The following is a 25,088-nucleotide window of genomic DNA, read 5'->3' as shown; positions in this document are numbered from 1 at the left end:
CCACCAAGGATTATCGTGGCCTGGCGGCTGAAGCTGACAGGGTTTTCCTGGCCAACCGCCAGCAGTTTGTGCATGCCCTGCTGCCCCACCAGAGCACACCGCCCCCGCACATGGAGGACTATACCCACATAGCGGACAGGTTTGGCCTGAATCCGGCTGAAATCCGGCAATCCTGGCTGACCTCTGGCTCGGCAAATGACACTGCGGCTGCTGTGACGGCCCGACGCCAACCCGACGACGGGCTCTGTTACTACCATGCCAGGTTTGGGGCCAAGGCCAAGCAGTGCCGTAAGCCATGCAGTTTCAGGCCACAGGGAAACTCCAGGGCCGGCGCTCGTTAGCAGCTATGGGCGCCGGCCGTGACTGCAAGCTGTTGTTCATCGCTGACTCCTTGTCTGGCCGGCGGCTGCTGGTTGACTCGGGCGCACAACGCAGCATCCTGCCAGCTCAACCTGTGGACACCATGGCTGGCGGACACGGCCCTCAGATGGACGCCGCCAACGGCACGCCCATACGTACCTACGGCACCAGGCAGGTGGAAGTGTGTTTTGGCGGGCGGCGTTTCAGCTGGGACTTTGTTATGGCTGCTGTGTCCACACCTCTCCTGGGCGCGGACTTCCTCTGTGCTTTCAGCCTGCTGGTGGATGTAAAGAACTGTCGCCTGATTGATGCCCTGTCTTTTGCCTCGTACCCCTGCACACTGGGGGGGGCGGGGGCGCTCTGCCTGTCAAACACGCTTGCCACCGGGGACCCGTATCAACGCCTACTCGCCCAGTTCCCGGTGCTCACTACACCCACCTTTTCCTCTGCAGTGGCCAAGCACGGCGTGGAGCACCATATCACCACCGTGGGCTCCCCAGTCTACGCCAGGGCCCGGCGCCTTGACTCAGCCAAGCTTGCCATCGCCAGGGAGGAGTTTTCGACCATGGAACGCCTCGGCATTGTGCGGCGCTCGAACAGCCCATGGGCTTCCCCCCTGCACATGGTTACTAAGGCCGACGGTGGGTGGCGCCCATGCGGCGATTTCCGTCGCCTGAATAACGCCACTACCCCCGACCGGTACCCAGTTCCGCACATACAGGACTTCTCTGCCCACCTGGCGGGTGCCGTCGTCTTCTCCAAGGTGGACCTGGTGCGAGGTTACCACCAGGTGCCGGTCCACCCGCAGGATGTACCGAAGACAGCGGTCATCACGCCCTTTGGACTTTTCGAGTTCTTACGTATGCCATTTGGCCTCCAAGGGGCAGCGCAGACGTTTCAGCGCCTAATGGACTCTGTGCTGAGGGACATGCCGTTTTTGTTCGTTTATTTGGACGACATTCTCGTGGCCAGCACGTCCATGGAAGAGCACATGACACACCTCCGCCGGCTGTTCGAGCGGCTCAGCGAACACGGCCTCATCATCAACCCGGCTAAGTGCCAGTTCGGGCAGTCGTCCCTCACCTTCCTCGGACACCGCGTCACTCCACAGGGGGCCGTCCCCCTGCCTGCCAAGGTGGATGCCGTCGCCTGTTTCCCTCGCCCCCGCACTGTACAGTCTCTGCAGGAGTTTCTGGGCATGGTGAACTTTTACAACCGTTTCCTGCCCCATGCGGCCCAACTCATGCGTCCATTGTACGGGGCCCTGCGGGGAAAAAAACCAAAAGAGGAGTTGGACTGGTCCTCTGGGATGGACAATGCTTTCGAGGCTGCTAAGACCGCGCTGGCCAACGCTGCTCTGCTGGCGCACCCCTCTGCCACGGCCCCCATCGCCCTCACGACAGACGCCTCGGACTACGCCGTGGGGGCGGTGTGCGAGCAGTGGGTGGGCGGTGCCTGGCAGCCGCTGGCCTTTTTCAGCAAACAGCTCCGTGACAACGAGCGCAAATACAGCACCTTTGACAGGGAACTACTGGGTCTTTTCCTCGCCACCAGACACTTCAGGTTCCTGCTGGAAGGCCGGCGTTTCACAGCTTTCGTGGATCACAAGCCGCTGACGTTCTCCATGGCCAAGACCTCAGAGCCGTGGTCTGGCCGCCAGCAGCGTCAGCTCTCAACGATCTCAGAGTTTACCACGGACATCCAGCATGTGTCGGGCAAGGACAACTTTGTCGCGGACTGCCTCTCTCGAGCGGTTGTTGGGTCTGTCCACTTGGGCCTCGACTATGCCGCTATGGCGGCGGACCAAGCCACGGACTCTGACCTTCAGGCTTTCCGGTCGGGCCCTACTGCACTACGGCTGGAGGACGTGGTGTTCGACACAGCCGATGCCACCCTCCTCTGCGACACCTCTACCGGTCAACCACGCCCGCTGGTGCCTGCTGCCTGGCGGCGGCGGGTTTTCGCCACCATCCACGGCCTTTCACACCCAGGTGTGAAGGCCTCGACTAAGCTGGTGGGCGTCAAGTTTGTTTGGCCTGGCCTCCGGAAGGATGTTAGGGCCTGGGCTGGCTCCTGCGTGGCATGCCAGCGAGCTAAGGTACACCGCCATACAAAAGCCCCTTTGGCACCATTTGTTGTGCCGGAGAGGCGTTTCGACCACGTGAATGTGGACCTGGTGGGCCCCCTGCCCCCCTCCCACGGATATACATACCTGCTCACCATGGTGGACAGGACCACCAGGTGGCCGGAAGCTGTTCCCCTGTCCTCCACTACAGCAGCGGAGGTCGCCCGGGCATTCATCGGGTGCTGGGTGGCCCGCTTTGGCACACCGGGTGACATCACAAGCGACCGGGGCCCCCAGTTCACCTCGGAGCTCTGGACTGCAGTCGCTGGACGTCTGGGGGTGAAGATCCACCGGACTACGGCGTATAATCCCCAGGGAAATGGTCTTTGTGAGCGCTTCCATCGTGACATGAAGGCCGCGCTTCGGGCCAGCCTTACAGACTGCGACTGGGCTGACCGCCTGCCGTGGGTCATGCTCGGTCTTCGCTCTGCCCCCAAGGAAGATCTCCGGGCCTCGTCCGCCGAGCTGGTGTACGGCCAGCCCCTGCGGGTTCCGGGGGAGTTTCTGCCGGATGCCACATCTCCCTGGTCTGCAGCCTCTCAGCGAACTGTGTCCCGGAGCATCGCCGATGCCTTTGCCCCTATCCCGACGTCTCGCCACTGCCTTCCCCAGTCCTACGTCCCCAAGGACCTGCCGTCAGCGAAGTACGTCTTCATCAGGCACGACAGCCATCGGACTCCTCTGCAGCCCCCCTACGACGGCCCCTTTCGTGTCCTGGAGGCGGGGGCTAAGAACTTTGTCGTGGACATGGGGGGCAAGCCTGAGCGGGTCGCGGTGGACCGTCTCAAGCCTGCTCACTTAGACGTTGAGGAGCCAGTGCAGTTGGCCCTGCCCCCGCGGCGGGGGCGGCCCCCCGTTTTGGCCCCGGCCTCTGTCCCTACCCCAGCCCCGCCCGTGGCTCGGGTTCCAGTTCCCCTTGATCCCCCTCCTATAAAGCGCAGCCGTTTCGGCCGCGTGGTCCGTCCTCCACTTCGTTGACCGTTCCCTTACGGTCTGTTCTCTGATTTGTGGACTATGCTGTTGGACTGTTCAAGGACTTTTGTTGTTGCACTTTTGGTGTTGGTGAATTCTGGGGGGGCCTGTGTGGTGACCTACATTGACAGACTGTTGGTTATAGACATTCACCAAAGAGGTACTGTGCCTTTAAGGGAGCGGGAGGTTAGAGTCGTGAGGGGCTTCAGGTTCTGGGGTTATTTGAGGTTGTGGTGATCACGTGATGTGTGCTGTCAGTCCTGCACTGAGTGATACTTTGTGATTGTACGTTGTACACATAATGTGGAGTTAAGTAAACTACCTCGTCTCGCATACGACTACTGTCTCGTCTCGCTGTTTCTTGAACTCTACACTGGTGACCTTGTGAGTGAATACATGTCGGACAACGAAGCCGACGTTGACGTTCCCGCACCGAACGCTAACATGGCTAACGCTGCCACCGTCAAGTTGCCCGATTTTTGGCAGCATAACCCGCGGCCGTGGTTTCAGCACATTGAAGCCCAGTTCCAGCTGAGAGGAATAACGCAGGATATAACGAAATACTTCCATGTTGTGGCCGCTTTGGATGCTTCAACAACGGCACGGGCGATGATGCTACTGGAGGCTCCACCAGCTGCCGGCAAGTACGACGCGCTAAAGACGTTCCTTCTGGGACTGTTTGAATTGTCGGAGCTGGAGAAGGCGGACCGCCTGCTGTCCCTTAACGGCCTCGGCGACAGCAAACCGTCGGAGTTAATGGAAAAGATGCTGGCTGTGCTGGGATCAGCTGATCCCTCCTTCCTTTTCACACACCTTTTCCTGCGCCAGCTTCCAGCGCCTGTGCGCACAGCACTGGCCAGTTCCCCCCATGCCTCCACCAAGGATTATCGTGGCCTGGCGGCTGAAGCTGACAGGGTTTTCCTGGCCAACCGCCAGCAGTTTGTGCATGCCCTGCTGCCCCACCAGAGCACACCGCCCCCGCACATGGAGGACTATACCCACATAGCGGACAGGTTTGGCCTGAATCCGGCTGAAATCCGGCAATCCTGGCTGACCTCTGGCTCGGCAAATGACACTGCGGCTGCTGTGACGGCCCGACGCCAACCCGACGACGGGCTCTGTTACTACCATGCCAGGTTTGGGGCCAAGGCCAAGCAGTGCCGTAAGCCATGCAGTTTCAGGCCACAGGGAAACTCCAGGGCCGGCGCTCGTTAGCAGCTATGGGCGCCGGCCGTGACTGCAAGCTGTTGTTCATCGCTGACTCCTTGTCTGGCCGGCGGCTGCTGGTTGACTCGGGCGCACAACGCAGCATCCTGCCAGCTCAACCTGTGGACACCATGGCTGGCGGACACGGCCCTCAGATGGACGCCGCCAACGGCACGCCCATACGTACCTACGGCACCAGGCAGGTGGAAGTGTGTTTTGGCGGGCGGCGTTTCAGCTGGGACTTTGTTATGGCTGCTGTGTCCACACCTCTCCTGGGCGCGGACTTCCTCTGTGCTTTCAGCCTGCTGGTGGATGTAAAGAACTGTCGCCTGATTGATGCCCTGTCTTTTGCCTCGTACCCCTGCACACTGGGGGGGGCGGGGGCGCTCTGCCTGTCAAACACGCTTGCCACCGGGGACCCGTATCAACGCCTACTCGCCCAGTTCCCGGTGCTCACTACACCCACCTTTTCCTCTGCAGTGGCCAAGCACGGCGTGGAGCACCATATCACCACCGTGGGCTCCCCAGTCTACGCCAGGGCCCGGCGCCTTGACTCAGCCAAGCTTGCCATCGCCAGGGAGGAGTTTTCGACCATGGAACGCCTCGGCATTGTGCGGCGCTCGAACAGCCCATGGGCTTCCCCCCTGCACATGGTTACTAAGGCCGACGGTGGGTGGCGCCCATGCGGCGATTTCCGTCGCCTGAATAACGCCACTACCCCCGACCGGTACCCAGTTCCGCACATACAGGACTTCTCTGCCCACCTGGCGGGTGCCGTCGTCTTCTCCAAGGTGGACCTGGTGCGAGGTTACCACCAGGTGCCGGTCCACCCGCAGGATGTACCGAAGACAGCGGTCATCACGCCCTTTGGACTTTTCGAGTTCTTACGTATGCCATTTGGCCTCCAAGGGGCAGCGCAGACGTTTCAGCGCCTAATGGACTCTGTGCTGAGGGACATGCCGTTTTTGTTCGTTTATTTGGACGACATTCTCGTGGCCAGCACGTCCATGGAAGAGCACATGACACACCTCCGCCGGCTGTTCGAGCGGCTCAGCGAACACGGCCTCATCATCAACCCGGCTAAGTGCCAGTTCGGGCAGTCGTCCCTCACCTTCCTCGGACACCGCGTCACTCCACAGGGGGCCGTCCCCCTGCCTGCCAAGGTGGATGCCGTCGCCTGTTTCCCTCGCCCCCGCACTGTACAGTCTCTGCAGGAGTTTCTGGGCATGGTGAACTTTTACAACCGTTTCCTGCCCCATGCGGCCCAACTCATGCGTCCATTGTACGGGGCCCTGCGGGGAAAAAAACCAAAAGAGGAGTTGGACTGGTCCTCTGGGATGGACAATGCTTTCGAGGCTGCTAAGACCGCGCTGGCCAACGCTGCTCTGCTGGCGCACCCCTCTGCCACGGCCCCCATCGCCCTCACGACAGACGCCTCGGACTACGCCGTGGGGGCGGTGTGCGAGCAGTGGGTGGGCGGTGCCTGGCAGCCGCTGGCCTTTTTCAGCAAACAGCTCCGTGACAACGAGCGCAAATACAGCACCTTTGACAGGGAACTACTGGGTCTTTTCCTCGCCACCAGACACTTCAGGTTCCTGCTGGAAGGCCGGCGTTTCACAGCTTTCGTGGATCACAAGCCGCTGACGTTCTCCATGGCCAAGACCTCAGAGCCGTGGTCTGGCCGCCAGCAGCGTCAGCTCTCAACGATCTCAGAGTTTACCACGGACATCCAGCATGTGTCGGGCAAGGACAACTTTGTCGCGGACTGCCTCTCTCGAGCGGTTGTTGGGTCTGTCCACTTGGGCCTCGACTATGCCGCTATGGCGGCGGACCAAGCCACGGACTCTGACCTTCAGGCTTTCCGGTCGGGCCCTACTGCACTACGGCTGGAGGACGTGGTGTTCGACACAGCCGATGCCACCCTCCTCTGCGACACCTCTACCGGTCAACCACGCCCGCTGGTGCCTGCTGCCTGGCGGCGGCGGGTTTTCGCCACCATCCACGGCCTTTCACACCCAGGTGTGAAGGCCTCGACTAAGCTGGTGGGCGTCAAGTTTGTTTGGCCTGGCCTCCGGAAGGATGTTAGGGCCTGGGCTGGCTCCTGCGTGGCATGCCAGCGAGCTAAGGTACACCGCCATACAAAAGCCCCTTTGGCACCATTTGTTGTGCCGGAGAGGCGTTTCGACCACGTGAATGTGGACCTGGTGGGCCCCCTGCCCCCCTCCCACGGATATACATACCTGCTCACCATGGTGGACAGGACCACCAGGTGGCCGGAAGCTGTTCCCCTGTCCTCCACTACAGCAGCGGAGGTCGCCCGGGCATTCATCGGGTGCTGGGTGGCCCGCTTTGGCACACCGGGTGACATCACAAGCGACCGGGGCCCCCAGTTCACCTCGGAGCTCTGGACTGCAGTCGCTGGACGTCTGGGGGTGAAGATCCACCGGACTACGGCGTATAATCCCCAGGGAAATGGTCTTTGTGAGCGCTTCCATCGTGACATGAAGGCCGCGCTTCGGGCCAGCCTTACAGACTGCGACTGGGCTGACCGCCTGCCGTGGGTCATGCTCGGTCTTCGCTCTGCCCCCAAGGAAGATCTCCGGGCCTCGTCCGCCGAGCTGGTGTACGGCCAGCCCCTGCGGGTTCCGGGGGAGTTTCTGCCGGATGCCACATCTCCCTGGTCTGCAGCCTCTCAGCGAACTGTGTCCCGGAGCATCGCCGATGCCTTTGCCCCTATCCCGACGTCTCGCCACTGCCTTCCCCAGTCCTACGTCCCCAAGGACCTGCCGTCAGCGAAGTACGTCTTCATCAGGCACGACAGCCATCGGACTCCTCTGCAGCCCCCCTACGACGGCCCCTTTCGTGTCCTGGAGGCGGGGGCTAAGAACTTTGTCGTGGACATGGGGGGCAAGCCTGAGCGGGTCGCGGTGGACCGTCTCAAGCCTGCTCACTTAGACGTTGAGGAGCCAGTGCAGTTGGCCCTGCCCCCGCGGCGGGGGCGGCCCCCCGTTTTGGCCCCGGCCTCTGTCCCTACCCCAGCCCCGCCCGTGGCTCGGGTTCCAGTTCCCCTTGATCCCCCTCCTATAAAGCGCAGCCGTTTCGGCCGCGTGGTCCGTCCTCCACTTCGTTGACCGTTCCCTTACGGTCTGTTCTCTGATTTGTGGACTATGCTGTTGGACTGTTCAAGGACTTTTGTTGTTGCACTTTTGGTGTTGGTGAATTCTGGGGGGGCCTGTGTGGTGACCTACATTGACAGACTGTTGGTTATAGACATTCACCAAAGAGGTACTGTGCCTTTAAGGGAGCGGGAGGTTAGAGTCGTGAGGGGCTTCAGGTTCTGGGGTTATTTGAGGTTGTGGTGATCACGTGATGTGTGCTGTCAGTCCTGCACTGAGTGATACTTTGTGATTGTACGTTGTACACATAATGTGGAGTTAAGTAAACTACCTCGTCTCGCATACGACTACTGTCTCGTCTCGCTGTTTCTTGAACTCTACAATAACATATATAAATGCTGAATCAAGCAACTTAAAAACAGTCTGGGGAGCTCACAAAAGCCAGAGTAGATGGTAACACTTACGTTGCTATCAATTAAATCTCTTTGAAGGTCCAAGTTGCCATGGTCTCCATAGACTTCCATGTAATTCAGCGTGTGTGCACGCTGTTCACAGCTTTCAAACAAAAATATCCGCTTGGAAATCCATTCAGGCATTCATGAGAAAGCAGCCATTATGTTTTCTTCAAATGTAAACAAACATGGCTGCCATGTTTGAAAGATGGGGTTGGTATGGGGGTTAAACATGCAATTTCGCGATCGCGATCATGCCTAATACATTTTTTGAGGTCCAAAAAACATTTTTGAAAAAGAAAAAAAAAGAAGAAAAAAAAAATCTCTGGAAACTCAGGGTTGGCACCAATACAAACTCGGGAAACTCGGGGTTGGCACCAGACAGGTTAAAATGACCCCAAACATGTTTGAAAGTGAAATATCCCTTTAAGCATAATGTTTTAGACACCAAAAAAGTCAAGAGGATGGCAGTGTAAGTTCAGACCAAAATACAATGGTGAACGATATACGTAGTTATAGTTATCTTTATAGTTATCGTGCCCAGTGGGAATGGCGCTTAAGGCCTCTCCAACAATGAAGCATGACCCCTGACCATTAATCCAATTCCTGACCCCTGCTATGCAACAGGGGGAAAAAACGACAGTCATGTGCAGCAGTGGCCAGATCATGAACGGGGTAGAGGATCACATGGGTGTCTCTCCATTAGCGCTGGCGAGAAAGTATGAGCAAGCGCATGATCACTCAGACCCATTTGCATGGTCTGGAGTGGAGAGAGCTGCTTTGCATGACATTATTGTGTGACTGAGGCCTTTCCTAATACCATGTTGAGAGGAACAACTCTAACATTTGTGCTGCTATATGAATTTGCGCTGTCTTCCAAAACAACTTTTAATTAGGGCACAGACTATTCACATCCTACCAATATTTGTCATGTTTAATCGCTTTTACTTTCTTTGTTTTATTTCCTCTCTTTTTAACCCATTTAGACCTGGAACTTCCATGGAACTCTAGATTTTAACCACTTTAACCATTTATTGTATGATTTAACTATGAAAAAATAGCAGATATACAAGCTCACAGCGCGGCACCGAGTGCAGCGCTGCGAGCTTGTAGATCTGCTATTTTTGAAAAATCGTGAAAATTTGTGCACGTTTTTGAATATATTGAAAGTATATTGAATCCTTCAAAGTTTTTTTTTTTTTAAACTCATGTTTCTATCATCAATGGTTCTCACACTTTTTCATGTCCCAGAATTATATGTATTTGGACGCTGACCTCCATCTCAAAATATTATTATGTATCAGGGACCCCCCAGAAGCAAATTTGTTCGCTTTAAAAAAGATAAATACAAAGATTTGCACAAATGTTCAAGATTTTTCAAAAATAGCAAGATCCACAAGCTCACATATATCTGCTATTTTAAATAATAATCAAATATTATAAAAATAACTAGAAAAGAAAATTTCCAAGAAATTTTAAGTGTGCCTGCAGCTCGCTAAGTCTGTGCAACCTTGTGTAGCGGTTGGTGTTAGCATTAGCGTTACATTTTTTAACATTAGCATTTTTTGCATAAGCTTTGCATAAGAAAAAACATTATTTTGAGAAAAAAAAATGTTTGAGAAAAAAAAATGTTTGAGAAAAAAAAAATTTTTGAGAAAAAAAATTTTTTTGAGAAAAAAAAATTTTTGAGAAAAAAAAAATTGAGAAAAAAAAAATTTTGAGAAAAAAAAATTTAAGAAAAAAACATTTTGAGAAATTTTTTTTTTGAGAAAAAAACATTTTTTGAGAAAAAAAAATTTTGAGAAAAAAATTTTTGAGAAAAAAAAATTTTGAGAAAAAAAAAATTGAGAAATTTTTTTTTTTGAGAAAAAACAAATTTTTGAGAAAAAAAAAAAATTATGACACCAGCCGCGAGTCTGTACGACAAACGGTTCATGAGTTATAGAGGCACTTCCTGTTTGGCGAAGGACACTTCCTGTTACAGAGGGGTTACAGAGGGCTTAATCAATTACAGCTCATCCCTATTGGCCGGAAAAAGACCAAAGTTGTGTGTGCATTTTAAAGTTTAAATCACGTTGCTAGGCAAAAGTATGGCAGAGTTATGTGGCGCCAAAGTTTCTGGGTTTTTTTCGGAGTCCCCCATTCTAAGTCAATGGGGTTTTTGGGCGTCGTTTTTTGCGAATTACATCGCAATCGTATCGCGGATCGGAAAGAAAAGTAATAGCACACCATTCCCGGCCGAGCCGCACATTTTGATGTATATATTGCGGGGGTGGCGTAAATTGTGCGGCAGTTATTACGAGCAGAAATTTGCAAGAACATGACTTACTTACTTACTTACTTACTGACTTAAGTATGGCGGATTACAATAAGTGTTTTGCCATTGCATGGCAGGCACACTTAATAAATCATTACCTTTCCCACAGGCAGCACAATGAGCAGAGCCTGGAAGAGTGTCCAGAGGAGAACGAGGCCCAGCGCCTGGGCGTCCAACAAGCTGTCCAGTGCAGGCAGAGGAGGGGGGAAGTTGACCAGGCTGGGGTCCTCCAGGTTGCCCTGCAGTATCACGAAGAGGACCCAGGCAGGCAGGAAGAGCAGCCAGAAGTACACTCCTGGAAGCACACAAACACACAGGCATGGATGGCTCTATCAGATCTCACTGGATGTCCAACATTATGTTTCATTCTTTTTCTTTATGGCCATCTACATAGACTGTCTGTTTCTTAACAGAATTTGTCTGTTTGTTATGTCGGTCCCCTCAAAAGTAGACCAATCACAGCTCATGCCACTACCTACTACTACTCAAGTGAAAAAAGGTGCTCCAACAGTGATATTCACACGGGTTGCGGACAGGCTGCGCACATTTTTCACAGTGCGGCGGCAATGCCTGGAAATAGAACAGTGGTGTATCAGAGTGGCGGGCGAGGCGCGAACTTGCACCTGCGCGTGTCTGACGCCACCGGTGTGGGTAGGTTCCCTGAAAACAATGGTAAATAATTTTGACGCGCGGTGTCCGCTGTGTGTTCCCCTTTATAGCTCTATATTCTGATAGGCCATACCAGCACCCATGCAGTCTGCGGCTGTAATTCACGAGAACTGTGGTGATTTCAAGGGAGCCATTGCAAAATAATTTAGTTCTGCTGTGGATCTCTGTTGTAAAGTTATTAGTATCACAACCTGAAAATGTATTTTCTGTTTACTGAACACAATCACTTACACTGCCTTTAAGAGAATATGTAATGCAAAGATATTTTTTTTCTTCAGTTTAATGTATCAAATACCAACACTCACTGTATGCTGAAATATGCAAACACATATACTGTATGTGCAAATCAAACATACAACATATGCCAGCACAAATATAGACACACAAAACTGAACTTAGCAAAACCAAAGTAGTCTTTCCATTTACAGTGCGCTGGCCAACATACAGAGACATGCAGCTGGATGTTTGTGGGAAAGCTGTGTAACACAGACACAGATGCACGCACGCACGCGCTGAGGAATGATGGGGGTAGGGAGGGAAATTATCTCTGCTTCACTCCTGGTTTGGCTGCATTTACAATGCAAATGTTCCGCCCCAGGATAATGGATGTTGGGGGTATTTTGATTATCGCGATGATATCGTAAAATTTGGTCACAATGATCGTGACATGACATTTTCATATCGTCCCATCCCTGCCGTCATTGCTAACTAGGTATGGGACGATATGAACATTTTTATATCACGATAATTGTGACAAAATTCATTATCCTGGGGCGGAACATTTGCCAAAAAAATGACAGTGACGGAGGACGATTTCACGATAAATTAACACCACGATACGATTATCGTGACTATTTATTTATCACGATAAACGATAATATCGCTTATCGTCCCATCTCTATTGCTAATGCTAACCCACCTATTTTGCCTCCAAAGTCCAGAGGGGTGGTGGAGGTGGCGGGAGGCGCAGCAGCAGCAGCCTTGGGCTTCTCCTCCTCCTCCTCTGCCTCCTGCTGCGGCTTGGCGTCGGCCGCCTTGGCGTCTCCGTCGTCCCTCGTCCTGCGACGGAGGTTGTAGCGGGTCTGGTTCCTCTCCAGCTCAGTCTCCACTTTCGCCTCCGCATTCTGGACGAGGAAGTCGTGTCATTATTGGGCCTGTCACAATTATTACATAATCGTCCAATCGCAATTATTTGAGGTAATCGCGATTATTTTTGCATAATCGCCATAATCGTTTCCATGTTGAGAAATGTTCATATAGTTTCGAACACTTTAAAAAATAGCAGATCTACAAGCTCACAACGTGTCGCATCGCGACGTGTTGTGAGCTTTGTGAACCACAAAAAACAATACGATAACAAAACAGCCTGTGTTTCTCTTGTGCACGCACGCACAGAGGCCTTTCAATTGTGTAAACTAAGTTACTGAAATATCAGTCACATGGCATCTCCTCACTGTCAAGTTAAGACTTACTGGAATAGAATCTTTACATGACAATGACCATGACTTTTGTATCTGAGCACCATTAGTCAAACACATTACCATTAACTTTATTCTGTTGTTGGTGCGCAGGGATAAATGTGGAAATGTTTCAGTTAATTTCAAGAATGATACACGGTGAAACTGCAATTAAAGTCAGTTGTATACAATAAAGTTCCAGTAAAACATTTCACTTGTAACGGCAAATATTATTTGAACTATAGCCATAATTATAATATCGTTCACCACAGTGTCAGTCAGTGTTATAGTTGTGGACTCTTTTAAATGAACGATTTAAAGTTATTGTTAGTATTTTGTGTGGATGGCACATTAGTCCAAAGCCAGGTTCTATCAGCAGAAAGCATTGTAAAAACCCATTATTGATATTTTGTTTTTATGAGCATACCCAGGTAACCAGTTACAGGCAGTTTGTTTGTAGAAGCAGCACATGTTGAAATGCCATGTGACTGGCTTAATGAAGCATGCTCCTGTCAGGGACATGCAGAGAATGTTAGAGAGGCAGGGGCAGAAAGTTCTAAAAGGGGCCCTTTGGTGAAAATAGCAGACTTCCAAGCTAACAACGTGTTGCAGTTGTAAGCTTGGAGGTCGTCTATTTTCAATACTTGATACCACACTGAACTAAGCATAATCAACTTCAAGTCTGGAGATGTGGCGAAACGCCATGGATTTCTACACAGAGAGGGAAATTCTTTCAACATAAGATGCTGCATTCAAGTTCAGGAGAGTTTGGAAAAGGCAATTCTCTTGAATGCTGCCTTCAGATATGATATGGAAAGAGGGCATTAGCATTTCTTTCACCATAGTAAAAACTGCATTCGTGGTCTGGAGAGGGCACTTTTTACAGATGGATAATAGGGCAGGGGCTCAAGCCCCCTTTGATGTCTACAGTATGTGTGCACGTGCCTGCTCCTGTGAGGGGAGCCTCACTTAGCTGGAACACACTCACATGCAGGCAAAACACACGCACACAGACACCCAACATGCCTGCATCATGACATTCCATCAGCTTTAGGTACCCAAAGGCCTATTCACAGCCATGCAGAGAGCCAAGCCAGGGGACATACAGTTGCTATTGTCACGCAATTCACTTGACAAAACTCATCTTAACTCAAGAGTAACAAATTCCTGCCGCTGGAGTTTTTAAAATCAATACTGGGTGCCAGCCCTCTCCGTCCTTGTAATGTTTCACATTTTAAAAAAACTACTTGGCTTAAACTCTTTGACTGGATTTGGAGATTTTTCATATTGGCTGAACAATAACTGATAAAAGCTCATATCAACTTTTTCATCTGAATCCTTACATTGGATATAAAAAAAAAGCCTAAATATAAAATTGCTTTCCATAAAGGCCACACCAAGCACAATAACTATAATTATAACAATAATTATGCGAGCGTCCACTTCACACAGTGCAGTCCAGCTGTGTCAGAGCTCACAGAGAGCGAGAAAGAGAGAGATCTCAGTGGTCAGTGTTTCGCCAAAAAATAAAATAGATTTTATCCAGTTTTGTCCTGTTTTTTACCCGGGTTTCTATGGTATATATTTTTTACTTAAATGTAACAATAACGACACCTTCCCTTTCCCTCCACACGCTGTGGAGACAAATCAAATAGCCTGCCCTAAACCATAATATTGGCAGAATTTGGCACACACAGTGGCTATGCCACAGAAACATCAGAACCAGTGGTGTACGTGCACGTGCTCTTGCACTTGAGCCATCGCCGACCTTTTTAAATATGTATGCGTATTTATTAACAACAGCCGAAGTCCTTATTTATGTTTGTCTATCAGTCATTTTTTTTCAGTGATGCAACACCATCGGCCGCTTTATTTTTCTCCCAAATGAAGTCAGTGACACTCGGTCGGTTTCTAAACTTTCTACAGCCACCGTGGTTAGTCTGGTTACTCCCCACTCCATCTCCATCGCTCCTCATTTCAGGCAACAGATGATTCCGACGGGAAATCGACTATTCCTACAGCATGGAGATCACTGTGCACGTTACTTAGAAACCAAAACAAATTCTAGCGAGCTGGCGTTGCAACCTCGCTAATAAGACCTACAGTGGTACGTTACTGACACCATTGTGACCCATAGAAAGCCATTTTACTGGATATCCACAGACCAAGGAGAGAATGAAAACACGGGTGGCCCAATTATACTTCGTCGCATGCCGGTGTGTGACACATCTAGACGCTCCCTGAATCACCTCATAAAAAATATATAATTTCCCTAAAAATCAAGCCGTGGCGACCAAAATCCAAGGAGTGGCGGCCGCTACGGTAAAATGCATATAGGGGAAACACTGGTGGTGCTGGAGGACACATGCAATCGGATGTACTGTGTATATGGATAATCTAACTGTGATTATTAATTATATGGAAGCGAGATAGTTGTAGCCTACCAGCTAGCATGCTACAAAGCATCATATGATGCATTTTGCATCATATGATGCTTTGTAGCATGCTGAAATACTAAAATATCTAAAACACAGATTGAACACAAAACACAACTCAGGATTGTGTTGATTGTGTCCCAAACAACAATAAAATAAGATCTGGTTGTCCCACAGGTGAAATGGTCCTTTAAATCACGTTTGAAAACTCACTTGTACTCCTTGGCTTTCAATGATTCAGACTGAGAGTTGCTGTTTCCGTTAGGCAATGTGTCTGTGTGTTGCATCCTTTGAGTTTTTCCATTGTTTATAGTTTATTTTACTCTTAGCATTTGTTTATCAAATGTACAGCACTTTGGTTCAAGGCTGTCGTTTTAAACGTGCTCTACAAATAAAGTGGATTGGATTTGTAAAACGACATATTTAGTTATTGTTAGAGATATCATGCTTGGTGTGAGTGGCGCTGGCCCCTTGACTATAACAATACCTTTTATAACCTTTATAACTATAATATCATTCACCATTGTCTTTGTTATAGTTGTATGAAAATTGTAAATTCTGCAATCCACTTCGAGTTAGAACCATTATTAATTTTAGTGCCAAAAATGGAGATCTCCGGCTTTTCAACAATTTGCGGTTTTGTGCCGAGGTCGGAGATTTCCAGCTTCCCCTCTTTTTTATATATTCAACCGTAATTTCTCTCTTCTGGGTGAAAGAAAATACGACCGTTGCGCCTGACCAGAGGTAATGGGATTACATTTGGACCGGTGGTGCGCTCACAATCACATGGTTTACCTTGTTGGCCGTGTCATTGTCTTCTGTCTTTTCATGCTTGTTGTTGCTGTTGTTCACCACCGGCTTCAAAGGCGGCAGGGCAGGCAGTGAAAATGACAGAGGGATGAAGGGAGAAAAACAACAGCAGCAACGTGAGGAAGAGATACAAGCAACGTGACGTTCTAGTACAAGCACCATACAATGAGGAGGGAGAGAAACAAAAATGACATCTCATGACTGAGAGTGATTAGTGTTGTATGACTAGGGATGGGACGATAAGCGATATTATCGTTTATCGTGATAAAAAAAACACTCACGATAATCATATCGTGGAGATTTAATATATTGTGATATCGTCCTCCGTCATGCACTGGGTTCAATTATTTGCGGTTCTTTTTATTTGCTGAGCTGCATATCCGCTACCATTTAACTCATATAGTGCCAATCCCGAGAAGACTCGTGAAAAGTACTCAGAGTACCCGGAGTGCCAATCCCGAGTATACTCGTGAAAAGTAATATATTACTGTAACGGCGGATATATTACAGAGTACAATGGCCGGAGGTCCGGAGCCGAAATCCGTCGCTGATTTGTCATCATCACGGCTCCACGAGCACAAAATAGTCATCCCATAACATTGAGGTGGACGGGGGATCTCATCTTTAATGTCCATTATCTCAAAACTACACTTTAGAAGCGAAGATGGAGGCAGATGCTATCTTATAAAGCACATGGATAAAAGCTCCGAGCCGATCCGCCATGACACCACGTAAACAACGATCGGTTCCGGCGCAGGACACGATGACGTCAGACCGGAAGTGTTTACGTTGTGGACTTCTGGCCTTCAAAATAAGATAACGGGAGTGAATGGGAGCCTGAAGGTGGCATCGTGGACTTTATAATCCGTTAATTTCAGGAGCACTAAATGAGTTAAACCCTCTATATTATTGGTAAAAGGTAAGGTACTTACAGTATAATATACATACTTGATAGTCTTTTTTCACTCTCTATCAAATGTATTCACGTTGTGAGCTTGTAGATCTGCTATTTTTTGGCACAATACATTTTCATATCATCCCATCCCTATGTATGACCAAGTCCTAATTAACACAACTAGAAGCTAAATGTAAATAGGGAATGAATGCCCCGCCCTTTAATGCAAACCCCATTATACCTGTTTTCATAGGACCCGTTTTGACCATCTGTCTGCCTGTGTCCATGTATGCCCATATATGGAGATATCTGTCTGTCTGTCGGCGTCCATTTTATGTCCATATGGAGATCACTGCAGTTATAGTTCTGGGTCCATTTTATGCCCATATATGCCCATATATGGAGATATCTGTCTATCTGCGTCCATTTTATGCCCATATATGGAGATCTCTGTATCTGTCTGTCTGTGTCCCTTTTATGCCCGTATATGGAGATCTTTGTGATTCTGCGTCCATTGTATGCCCATATATGCCATATATGGAGATATCTGTTTATCTGAGATCTCCATAATGGGAATAAAGGGACACAGACAAACAGATGGAGGAGGAGACAAACTTAATGCAAACCCCATTATACCTGTTGTCATAGGACCCGTTTTGACCATCTGTTTGCCTGTGTCCATTTATGCCCATATATGGAGATCTTTGACCATCTGTTTGCCTGTGTCCATTTATGCCCATATATGGAGATATCTGTATCTGTCTGTCTGCATCCATTTTATGCCCATATATGGAGATCTATGCAGACACAGTGCCAGTTCCGGAAAATCCTGATGTCAGACATCAGAATCCGAATCTATCGTGCTGGTTCCAGAAAATCGTGTATCGTGTATCGAGTCGGGTCGAGGCCGAGCACTGCACTACCTGCTGCGGTGGGGAACGCGCGTGCCGAATCTGAAATAGGGAATGAATGCCCCACCCTTTAATGCAAACCCCATGAATGCCCCACCCTTTAATGCAAACCCCAATATACCTGTTGTCATAGGACCCGTTTTGACCATCTGTTTGTCTTTGTCCACTTATGCCCATATATGAAGATCTCTGCACACACAGTACCGGTTGCGGAAAACTCTGATGTCAGACATCCGCTCCGCATACGGGCATTCATTTTATTCCCATATATGGAGAACGCGCGTGCCGGTGGGACGAACGGTTCTCGAGATACGCGGATTACATATACATACACACTCACAGAGATTTTTTGTTGACTCATGTGGCGTACGTGATGTCAGAGCCTTTTATGAAGTGATGTCACAATGAGTCAGAGCTTTCGCCGATTTCCTCCGGAACAGCCTGATGTCAACAATCAACCCCGCATAAGGAGATTCCGAACGTTTCGCGCCAGTTCGGGAAAACCGCGCGTCGGGTCGGGTCGAGACCCGGCACTGCACTCCGTGCCGCGGCGGGGAACGCGCGTGCCGAATCTGAAGCCGGTGGGACGAACGGTTCTCGAGATACGCGGATTACAGACAGACAGACACACAGACAGACAGACACGCAGAGACTTCTCGCATTTATAGATAGATATGTAAAATGATGATGTTTTAGTCATATTGTTCCTGCTGTACAACCAACCAGGTGAAGAAATCACAGCTTGAGGCTTTAACCTTTTATGAATGTGAACATATTGTTGTTAGTTTGACCACTTCAAATGCTCTAATCATAAAATAACACTCCAAGCTCTCAAAGAGAGCTTGTAAATAGGCTATTTTTTTCACGCACAGCAAGCATCCATAGAAGACATGCTGGCTTCTATGGAATCCAAAAGACTGAAATCAGTCATGGCGACTGAGAACTTGAATTGATGTCAGTTGTGAAATTAGCTCTTGAAATCAGGCTGATATTTCTGATTAAATGCTGGATGTGCTTCAGCCTCTAGCAATGTCAGACATGTGTTTCATTTCATTTACACTTTATTTTTAGTTCACTATATCTGATCCATACATTGACTCAATTGCTGAATTTCAGTTCGGCAGGTGTGCAACATTTTCGTTTGTATTCAAACATCTAATGACCCATTCAAGAGATTCTGCCTTGAAAACAGCATATTCTCCCTCTGTCATTTAAACTCAATTTACAACTACAAAATGTTGTGTGAGAGTGGGCAGAGGTCCATGTCTGTCAACTCACACCCACCCACTTGGGTGATAAATACTGTGATAACATGCCAACAGGTATTTCTACATACAGTAATTAGTTTTGCCCTGGAAGGAGCGACCAGCCTTCTTTGTACACCATATTAATCCCACAAGGAAATTACATTTCAGCTTCACCCAACTGATGACCGCTCAGATGTTTAAAAGGAGCACTTTGGGGGGAGCAGTTGGAACATTTCCGACACATACTGTAGACCGTGGCAGGGAGGCGAACCTGTGACCTCTTGATTATCACTAATCTACGGCTACGCTGCTTCCTACCCGGGGGCTGAGGCGAGTCTGCAGTACCTCCTTCAGCCTGGCCTCCCTGCGGGAGGTGGGCGTGCTCTCGGCGATGACCGCAGTGGCGACGGCAGCCGCCGTGCGGGAGGAGGAGCGCCTCGTGGTCCTGGCCGGGGAACGGGAGCGGCTGCGACGGCGCCCTGGAGAGCGGGAACGGGACCGTGAGCGGGAACGGGAGCCGCCAGAGCTGGGCCGGAAGCCTGCTGCACTCTGAGTGGAAAGAATATAAAGGGTTAGGGAAGCACAATTAGGACTAAAATGAAATTACGTCCACACCCAACAGGGGTTGACGCTAACGCTTGCCCGCGGCAGGTAAATAATATGGTCGGGCAGGTGAAGTTTGATACTAGGTTGCCCGACCGGGCAAGTGCCCATTTTGATTAACATAATATTAAATCTGTGTCTTTAGCCTACTTGAACAGGGGTATAGTGTTCCGTCTATCTCTCTCTCTCTCCCCCTGTCCGTCGCTCCCTCTCTCCCTCCACACACACTCTGACTCACACACACACACACACACACACACACACACACACACACACACACACACACACACACACACACACACACACACACACACACACACACACACACACACACACACACACACACACACACACAACGAACTGCAGCTTGTGGTGGCTGCATGAGCTTAGTCGAAAACAGCTAATCTACAAGGCGTACAAACTCATTATGTACAAGCATAATATGGGAAAATAACACTAGACAGCAACATATTGCTTGAGTCTTGCACATAAGTCCATCTATTCATGTTTATGGCCGGTTGGAGGTCCCAGACTTGGGTAGAGCAGTTCAAGGGACCTGTGGGATTTTGAAACCCATCGACCACTGCCACTAATATCATTACATTTCCAGCCCCAAGTGTATTTCTCAGCATAAACGGATGTCCCAGACTGATACAATATCATGTCAACAGTAGTTGTTGCACTGCATGTTTTGAGTTCTGTACACAGCCCGGTTCTGTTACCTGCCTTGGCCCCAGACATGTCATAAAGAAATAAATTACCCAGAAAACTCTGTCTTGTCTTTTGTGCTGCCTCAAAAGACAAACATGAGTCACTACTAGCCTTCTTCTTGTTATGAGTTTTCTTAAAATAGTCACAGGCCACTAGGCCTGGGGCGGTATCGACATTTTGTTACCGCGATTACCGTCTTCCCATTTACCGCCGGTACTGCGGTAATTACCGCACCCCCGTATCTATTAATTAAGGTTCGGCGATAAGCCAAAATATTGCAATCATCTTCCCAAAAGTCGCCTCTCCACAGCCTGACTGCCCGAGTTATACTTCTCCGCACAGCACAGCGGGTCTGGCTTTAAAAGGAGCAGATCTACAAGCTCAGAACCATAGAGTATATCAGATACGCGTCGCGGATGCGACGTGTTTTAGATCTGTGCCCTGTCGGGTTACCATAGTAACATAGGCTCCGTACTTTTCACACAGCTGTGTGTGAACAGGGGCGTCAATTGGGTATGGCAGGGATATGCAGCTGCCTTACAGGCCTGGGTCCAGGGGGGGGGGGGGGGGGGGGAGATAAAAGTTAGTTCTAAATGTAAATCCATAAACGTCTCTTTGTCTATCTGTACTGGTTATTATGTTGGTAAATTACAGTAAAATAACTACAAATGCAAAATGTAACAAAATGGTCACTTTAACAAGGTATTATAATTATATTATAGGTATATATAATTATATATTATATGTACTTCTTAAAATAAATATATCATGCCTGTTGCTAAGGTATGGCAACACCAGTCATGTTGCCATACCTTAGCTTTTTCTGAACTGACGCTACTGTGTGTGAACAAACCAGAAGAGAGAGACGGGTAGTCAGGATCTTGTAGGCTACAGTGATTCTGTAAACTCCATAACTCTATGGTAAACTCACGTCTCAAAACGCAGTGATTGAGTGCTGATACAGGTTTTAGTTACAAGACTTGACAGAAAAGGTTATAAAATCGCCGACGGGGCTCATCGCGCGTCGCGGTTGAAAAAGTAAAATAGTTTCATTTTCGGTTAGTCCACGCGGCCCGCGCTCCGCTCGTAATCCGTATGAATAAAAAAAGAAACAGCCACAACACAAGGTATGTATTAACATACTTGTGTCGTGGATTACAGAGAAAGTTTACTCTGTTCCGTACTCCCCTACGACGCTGCTGCTGCTGCAGACCTGCACAGCAGGGCAGCAGCCACTCGGACAGTCACGAGTGACGTACACTGTATGTGGCTTCCAAACTGTGGTATACGGCCCAGAGCAGAGCGGCATGGAGCGCATGCGGTCCTCGCTTCTCCCCTGTTTTAAAACTCGCTTGTTTTCAATAAAAAGATATACTATTTTTTGTCTTTTTTGACCGCGGTAAGGACCATGACACCGCGGTAGGCCTCGGTTTACCGCGGTACGGCGGTACGGCGGTACGGCGGTTACCGCCCCCAACCCTACAGGCCACAGCAAAAATAAATAAAAGAATTACAAAATATATGACAAGACGATTCATGACGGTCATCTTATGTAATTTCCCTAAAGGTGTCTCCACACCAAACTGACTACTTCCAACGGCTTCAAACTGATAGTCTACTCTGTTGTAGTCTGCTGGCATTAGTTGGCAAACTTGGCATTAAAAGTCGGGGGCGACGGAACATTGCATCCAGATGACACCTCAGAAGCCTGCAACGCCTTTCTGGCAGTGTTGCCAGGTCAGCTCATTATAAGCGACTTTGGTCTTGTTTTCCTGTAAAGTTGCGGATTGCTTTTGTTTGGGCTTGTTTATGAAGTGTACTTGCTTATTTGGTCTTGCTTTCAACATTCTTTTAGAAAATAGCTAATGTAATAGAGCTCAAGTGGTCGCTTCTTTTGGGCTTGTTTTTATAGACATAGTTGCATGTTTCACTCACAAAATCTGGCAACCGGACAGTTTTCCTCTCCCTGCTGTGTTTTCTCTCACCAAAACAAAACACAGCACTAGCTTTGCTTTGGAGTCGATTGGTGTAGGAATTGAGAGTTGAAATTGAGAATATGGTATTTAGTTAAACAATGTGCGACGGGAAAATGTCTCTGGCTTATTTAGGCTTGGTTCTGCAAGTATCAAACTAAAGGTCCATTCTGCAGGAATATCTACCCGCCTCAATTCTACCGACTCCTTGCAAAAGACTGAGCATGTTCAGTTCTCCATCAACGGTTCCCGGCTGCTTTGTTGACGGCAAGCGTCTCTTGCCGACAAGCTCCCGATGGCTCTCTGTCGGCAGCAGGCGCTTTTAGACGCTGCACAGTTAAAAGCTGCCTTTAGTTTTACAACTCAGTCGAAACAGTCGACTAATCAATGCAGCTTTTGTAGGGTCTACCTACCTTGATGTCTTGTTCCCTGAGCTCCAGCTCTGTGCCGTCCTTGTAGATGACGGTGTAGAGCTGACTCTTGCCGTCGAAGCCCAGAACCTTCACCTCATAGTAGAGGTTGCTCCCGGGCCAGCGGCCCATCACCATGTCCCCGCTCTGGAACCTCACACTAGGCATGATCCTCATTGACCTGAGGAGGAGAACGGAGAGACATGAAGAGAAAGAGAAAAGGAAACAACAATAGAAATGGAAAGAGAGCGAGACAGAGAGATAAGTACAAAGCAGCGGCGTTGAGAAAGTGAGGAGAAAGTGTGAAGGAAGGAGGGTAAGGAGGTGGTGGAGATGCGATTGGAATTGAAAGAGGTGAGAAGAAAGATGAAAGAGACAAAAGAGGAGATGAGATGAAGGATCCTTATGGCCAAATGCATACAGTTGCTAGGTTATCTAACTTGTTGTTATGGCATGCAGCATTCGATTAACAGTAGGACAACACTACTGATTGAAAAACCAGTCCAAACCAGTCCAAAGCCAATTTTTTTGCAGCCTGTTTCAATGTTGGCTATTGTAGCCTATTTCACGGGGGAGGGGATCTTTCTGCCAAAAACAAAACATAATTTGAAGAAAATGTGGCAATTAACTAAACAATACTTTCTCCAATAACATAGAATAGACATTTTGCACACCTACTGAAATGTACAGGCACGTAGGAGTAACAAACTTGAGAAGAGCAAAAAGGGGGAGTCGTGCACACTGTCTTCATTTACAGCAAAAAAGTTTTAATGCATCAGGCATCGATGCTGGATGAAGGTCAGAGTGACCGAAACCCCCCTTTTTCTCTCTTCTTAAATCTACTATAACAGAAACGCAGCCTGGGTACAATGAATCACAGCTTCTCTGCATGGACAATCTGTGGGTGAAAAGATGATGTGCATAATGCATAACTGCTGGCAGAATATCAAAGGGCTCATTGTCACTGTAAATTGATGTGCAAGCTTCTCTACTGAGTACTCCATCTCAAGATACTGCACTGAGACATTCGTCAACATTATTCACACTTTGTGAAGTAGACCATTGCTTGATCAGGCTTTAAATATATTGGGGCGGAAGTCGGTATGATGATGGGTGTGGGCAATATAACTTAATCAGGCCATAGTTGTTTGTATTTACATCACACACCAACACATTTCCCATACTTTTACTGGCCTGTGAACTGGATAATGTGGATGTGGATATCTATGTTTCTGTAAACTATTTCAAATTCAACTCAACATGCCGCCTAGTTTGAACAACGTCCATCAGCAAGCAGTTCAGATTAGTGTGTGGTGTGCCACTGTGACACAATGGGGCGGTCAGTCGAGGTCAGCACTATGGAACACTAGTGACAGTGGAAGCTCAGTGTCTAGAACATCAGTGGACTACTGTAGAACTGCTGACATGCCTGTCCCTACTAGGTTTACCCAAAGCCTTCTATCTCAAAAGAGTTACGCCATTCAAGTCATCGTAGATCGCACCCCCTGGACAGGAGGACATTTTATTTTTTCGTTGTGGCTGGTGAAGTTGAGCTATCTCTACTGGTAGTCACTTCAAAAACAATGATACATTTTCCTTATCCGAAAATGATTTGGAATTGTGAATGCATTCTGGTCGGTGAATAATACGTTTATAATGTCCTGCCTTGTTGCTGAACATCCCTGTGCTTCCAAGGTAATGAACTTGGAGACAGCAAAACCGGTGTTTCCGTTGCATAGTGGGCCTGTCAGATATCTGACAGATCCATTACAAAAGAATCCCCAGGCTTATAAAAAAGACATTCACAAGTGTTACTTTGCATCAACTTATTTCTGCTACTACGCTTCTTGTTCTTTGCCTTCTTTGGACAGTCTCGATCAAAAAGGCCTTGGCCTAGCCTTTTAAAGTCAGAAAAAAAGGATAATTAACCTGTTATAGATGTGAGTTTTGCTTCAACAACACCAACGTAAAAGGAAGTAACCAACACAATGGAAACTTCAAATACAAATTGGAGGCAGGCTGCAGGCATTTATACAGTCACACAGCTTAATGCAAATCATCTGCCAGCAGCCTCTGTGTGGTCTAAATTCTTGTATTTACCTTGGCACCAACCACCACTGTATGACAGCAGGTAGCATTTACGGTTTGCTCAACGTCCCCACATTAGGATCTGTTATTCACAATCCAATTCATACACTAGGAGTTCCACCATGCAATGTAGGATTCAACAGGTCATATAATTCTGAGATGGTAAATTGAATTCCACGCAAGCCCCTCTTGAATCTCGCCACAATCCAGAACAAGATAAATCCCCCACACTTACAGCAATAAAAGTTCAAATAATCCCTTCGAATAGTAGAAGTGTATCCCTCCTGCAGTGTCTCTGCTGTAATGGCCCACCAAGATTAACAACACAAAT

The 25,088-nt window shown here is 48.7% G+C and overlaps 1 protein-coding gene across 1 annotated transcript in view; it reads right to left on the bottom strand.

The window, feature by feature from the left end:
- Nucleotides 1-25,088, bottom strand: part of lbr (lamin B receptor) — a 34,859-nt gene extending 9,771 nt beyond the window's left edge. Inside the window, exons 1-6 of the mRNA XM_080744540.1 lie at nucleotides 24,993-25,088; nucleotides 22,673-22,850; nucleotides 19,318-19,521; nucleotides 15,905-15,967; nucleotides 12,137-12,341; nucleotides 10,647-10,843 (exon numbers count right to left, since the gene is read on the bottom strand). Coding sequence (XP_080600666.1) covers nucleotides 10,647-10,843; nucleotides 12,137-12,341; nucleotides 15,905-15,967; nucleotides 19,318-19,521; nucleotides 22,673-22,846 — 843 coding nt within the window. The 5' untranslated portion in view covers nucleotides 22,847-22,850; nucleotides 24,993-25,088. The remainder of the gene's footprint in view (nucleotides 1-10,646; nucleotides 10,844-12,136; nucleotides 12,342-15,904; nucleotides 15,968-19,317; nucleotides 19,522-22,672; nucleotides 22,851-24,992) is intronic.

This window comes from Nannobrachium achirus (genome assembly GCF_963921795.1).
Source record: "Nannobrachium achirus genome assembly, chromosome: 16".
Lineage (NCBI taxonomy): Eukaryota > Metazoa > Chordata > Actinopteri > Myctophiformes > Myctophidae > Nannobrachium > Nannobrachium achirus.
The sequence above is the reverse complement of the archived record's forward strand: the minus strand, read 5'-3'. Positions and strand labels throughout refer to the sequence as shown.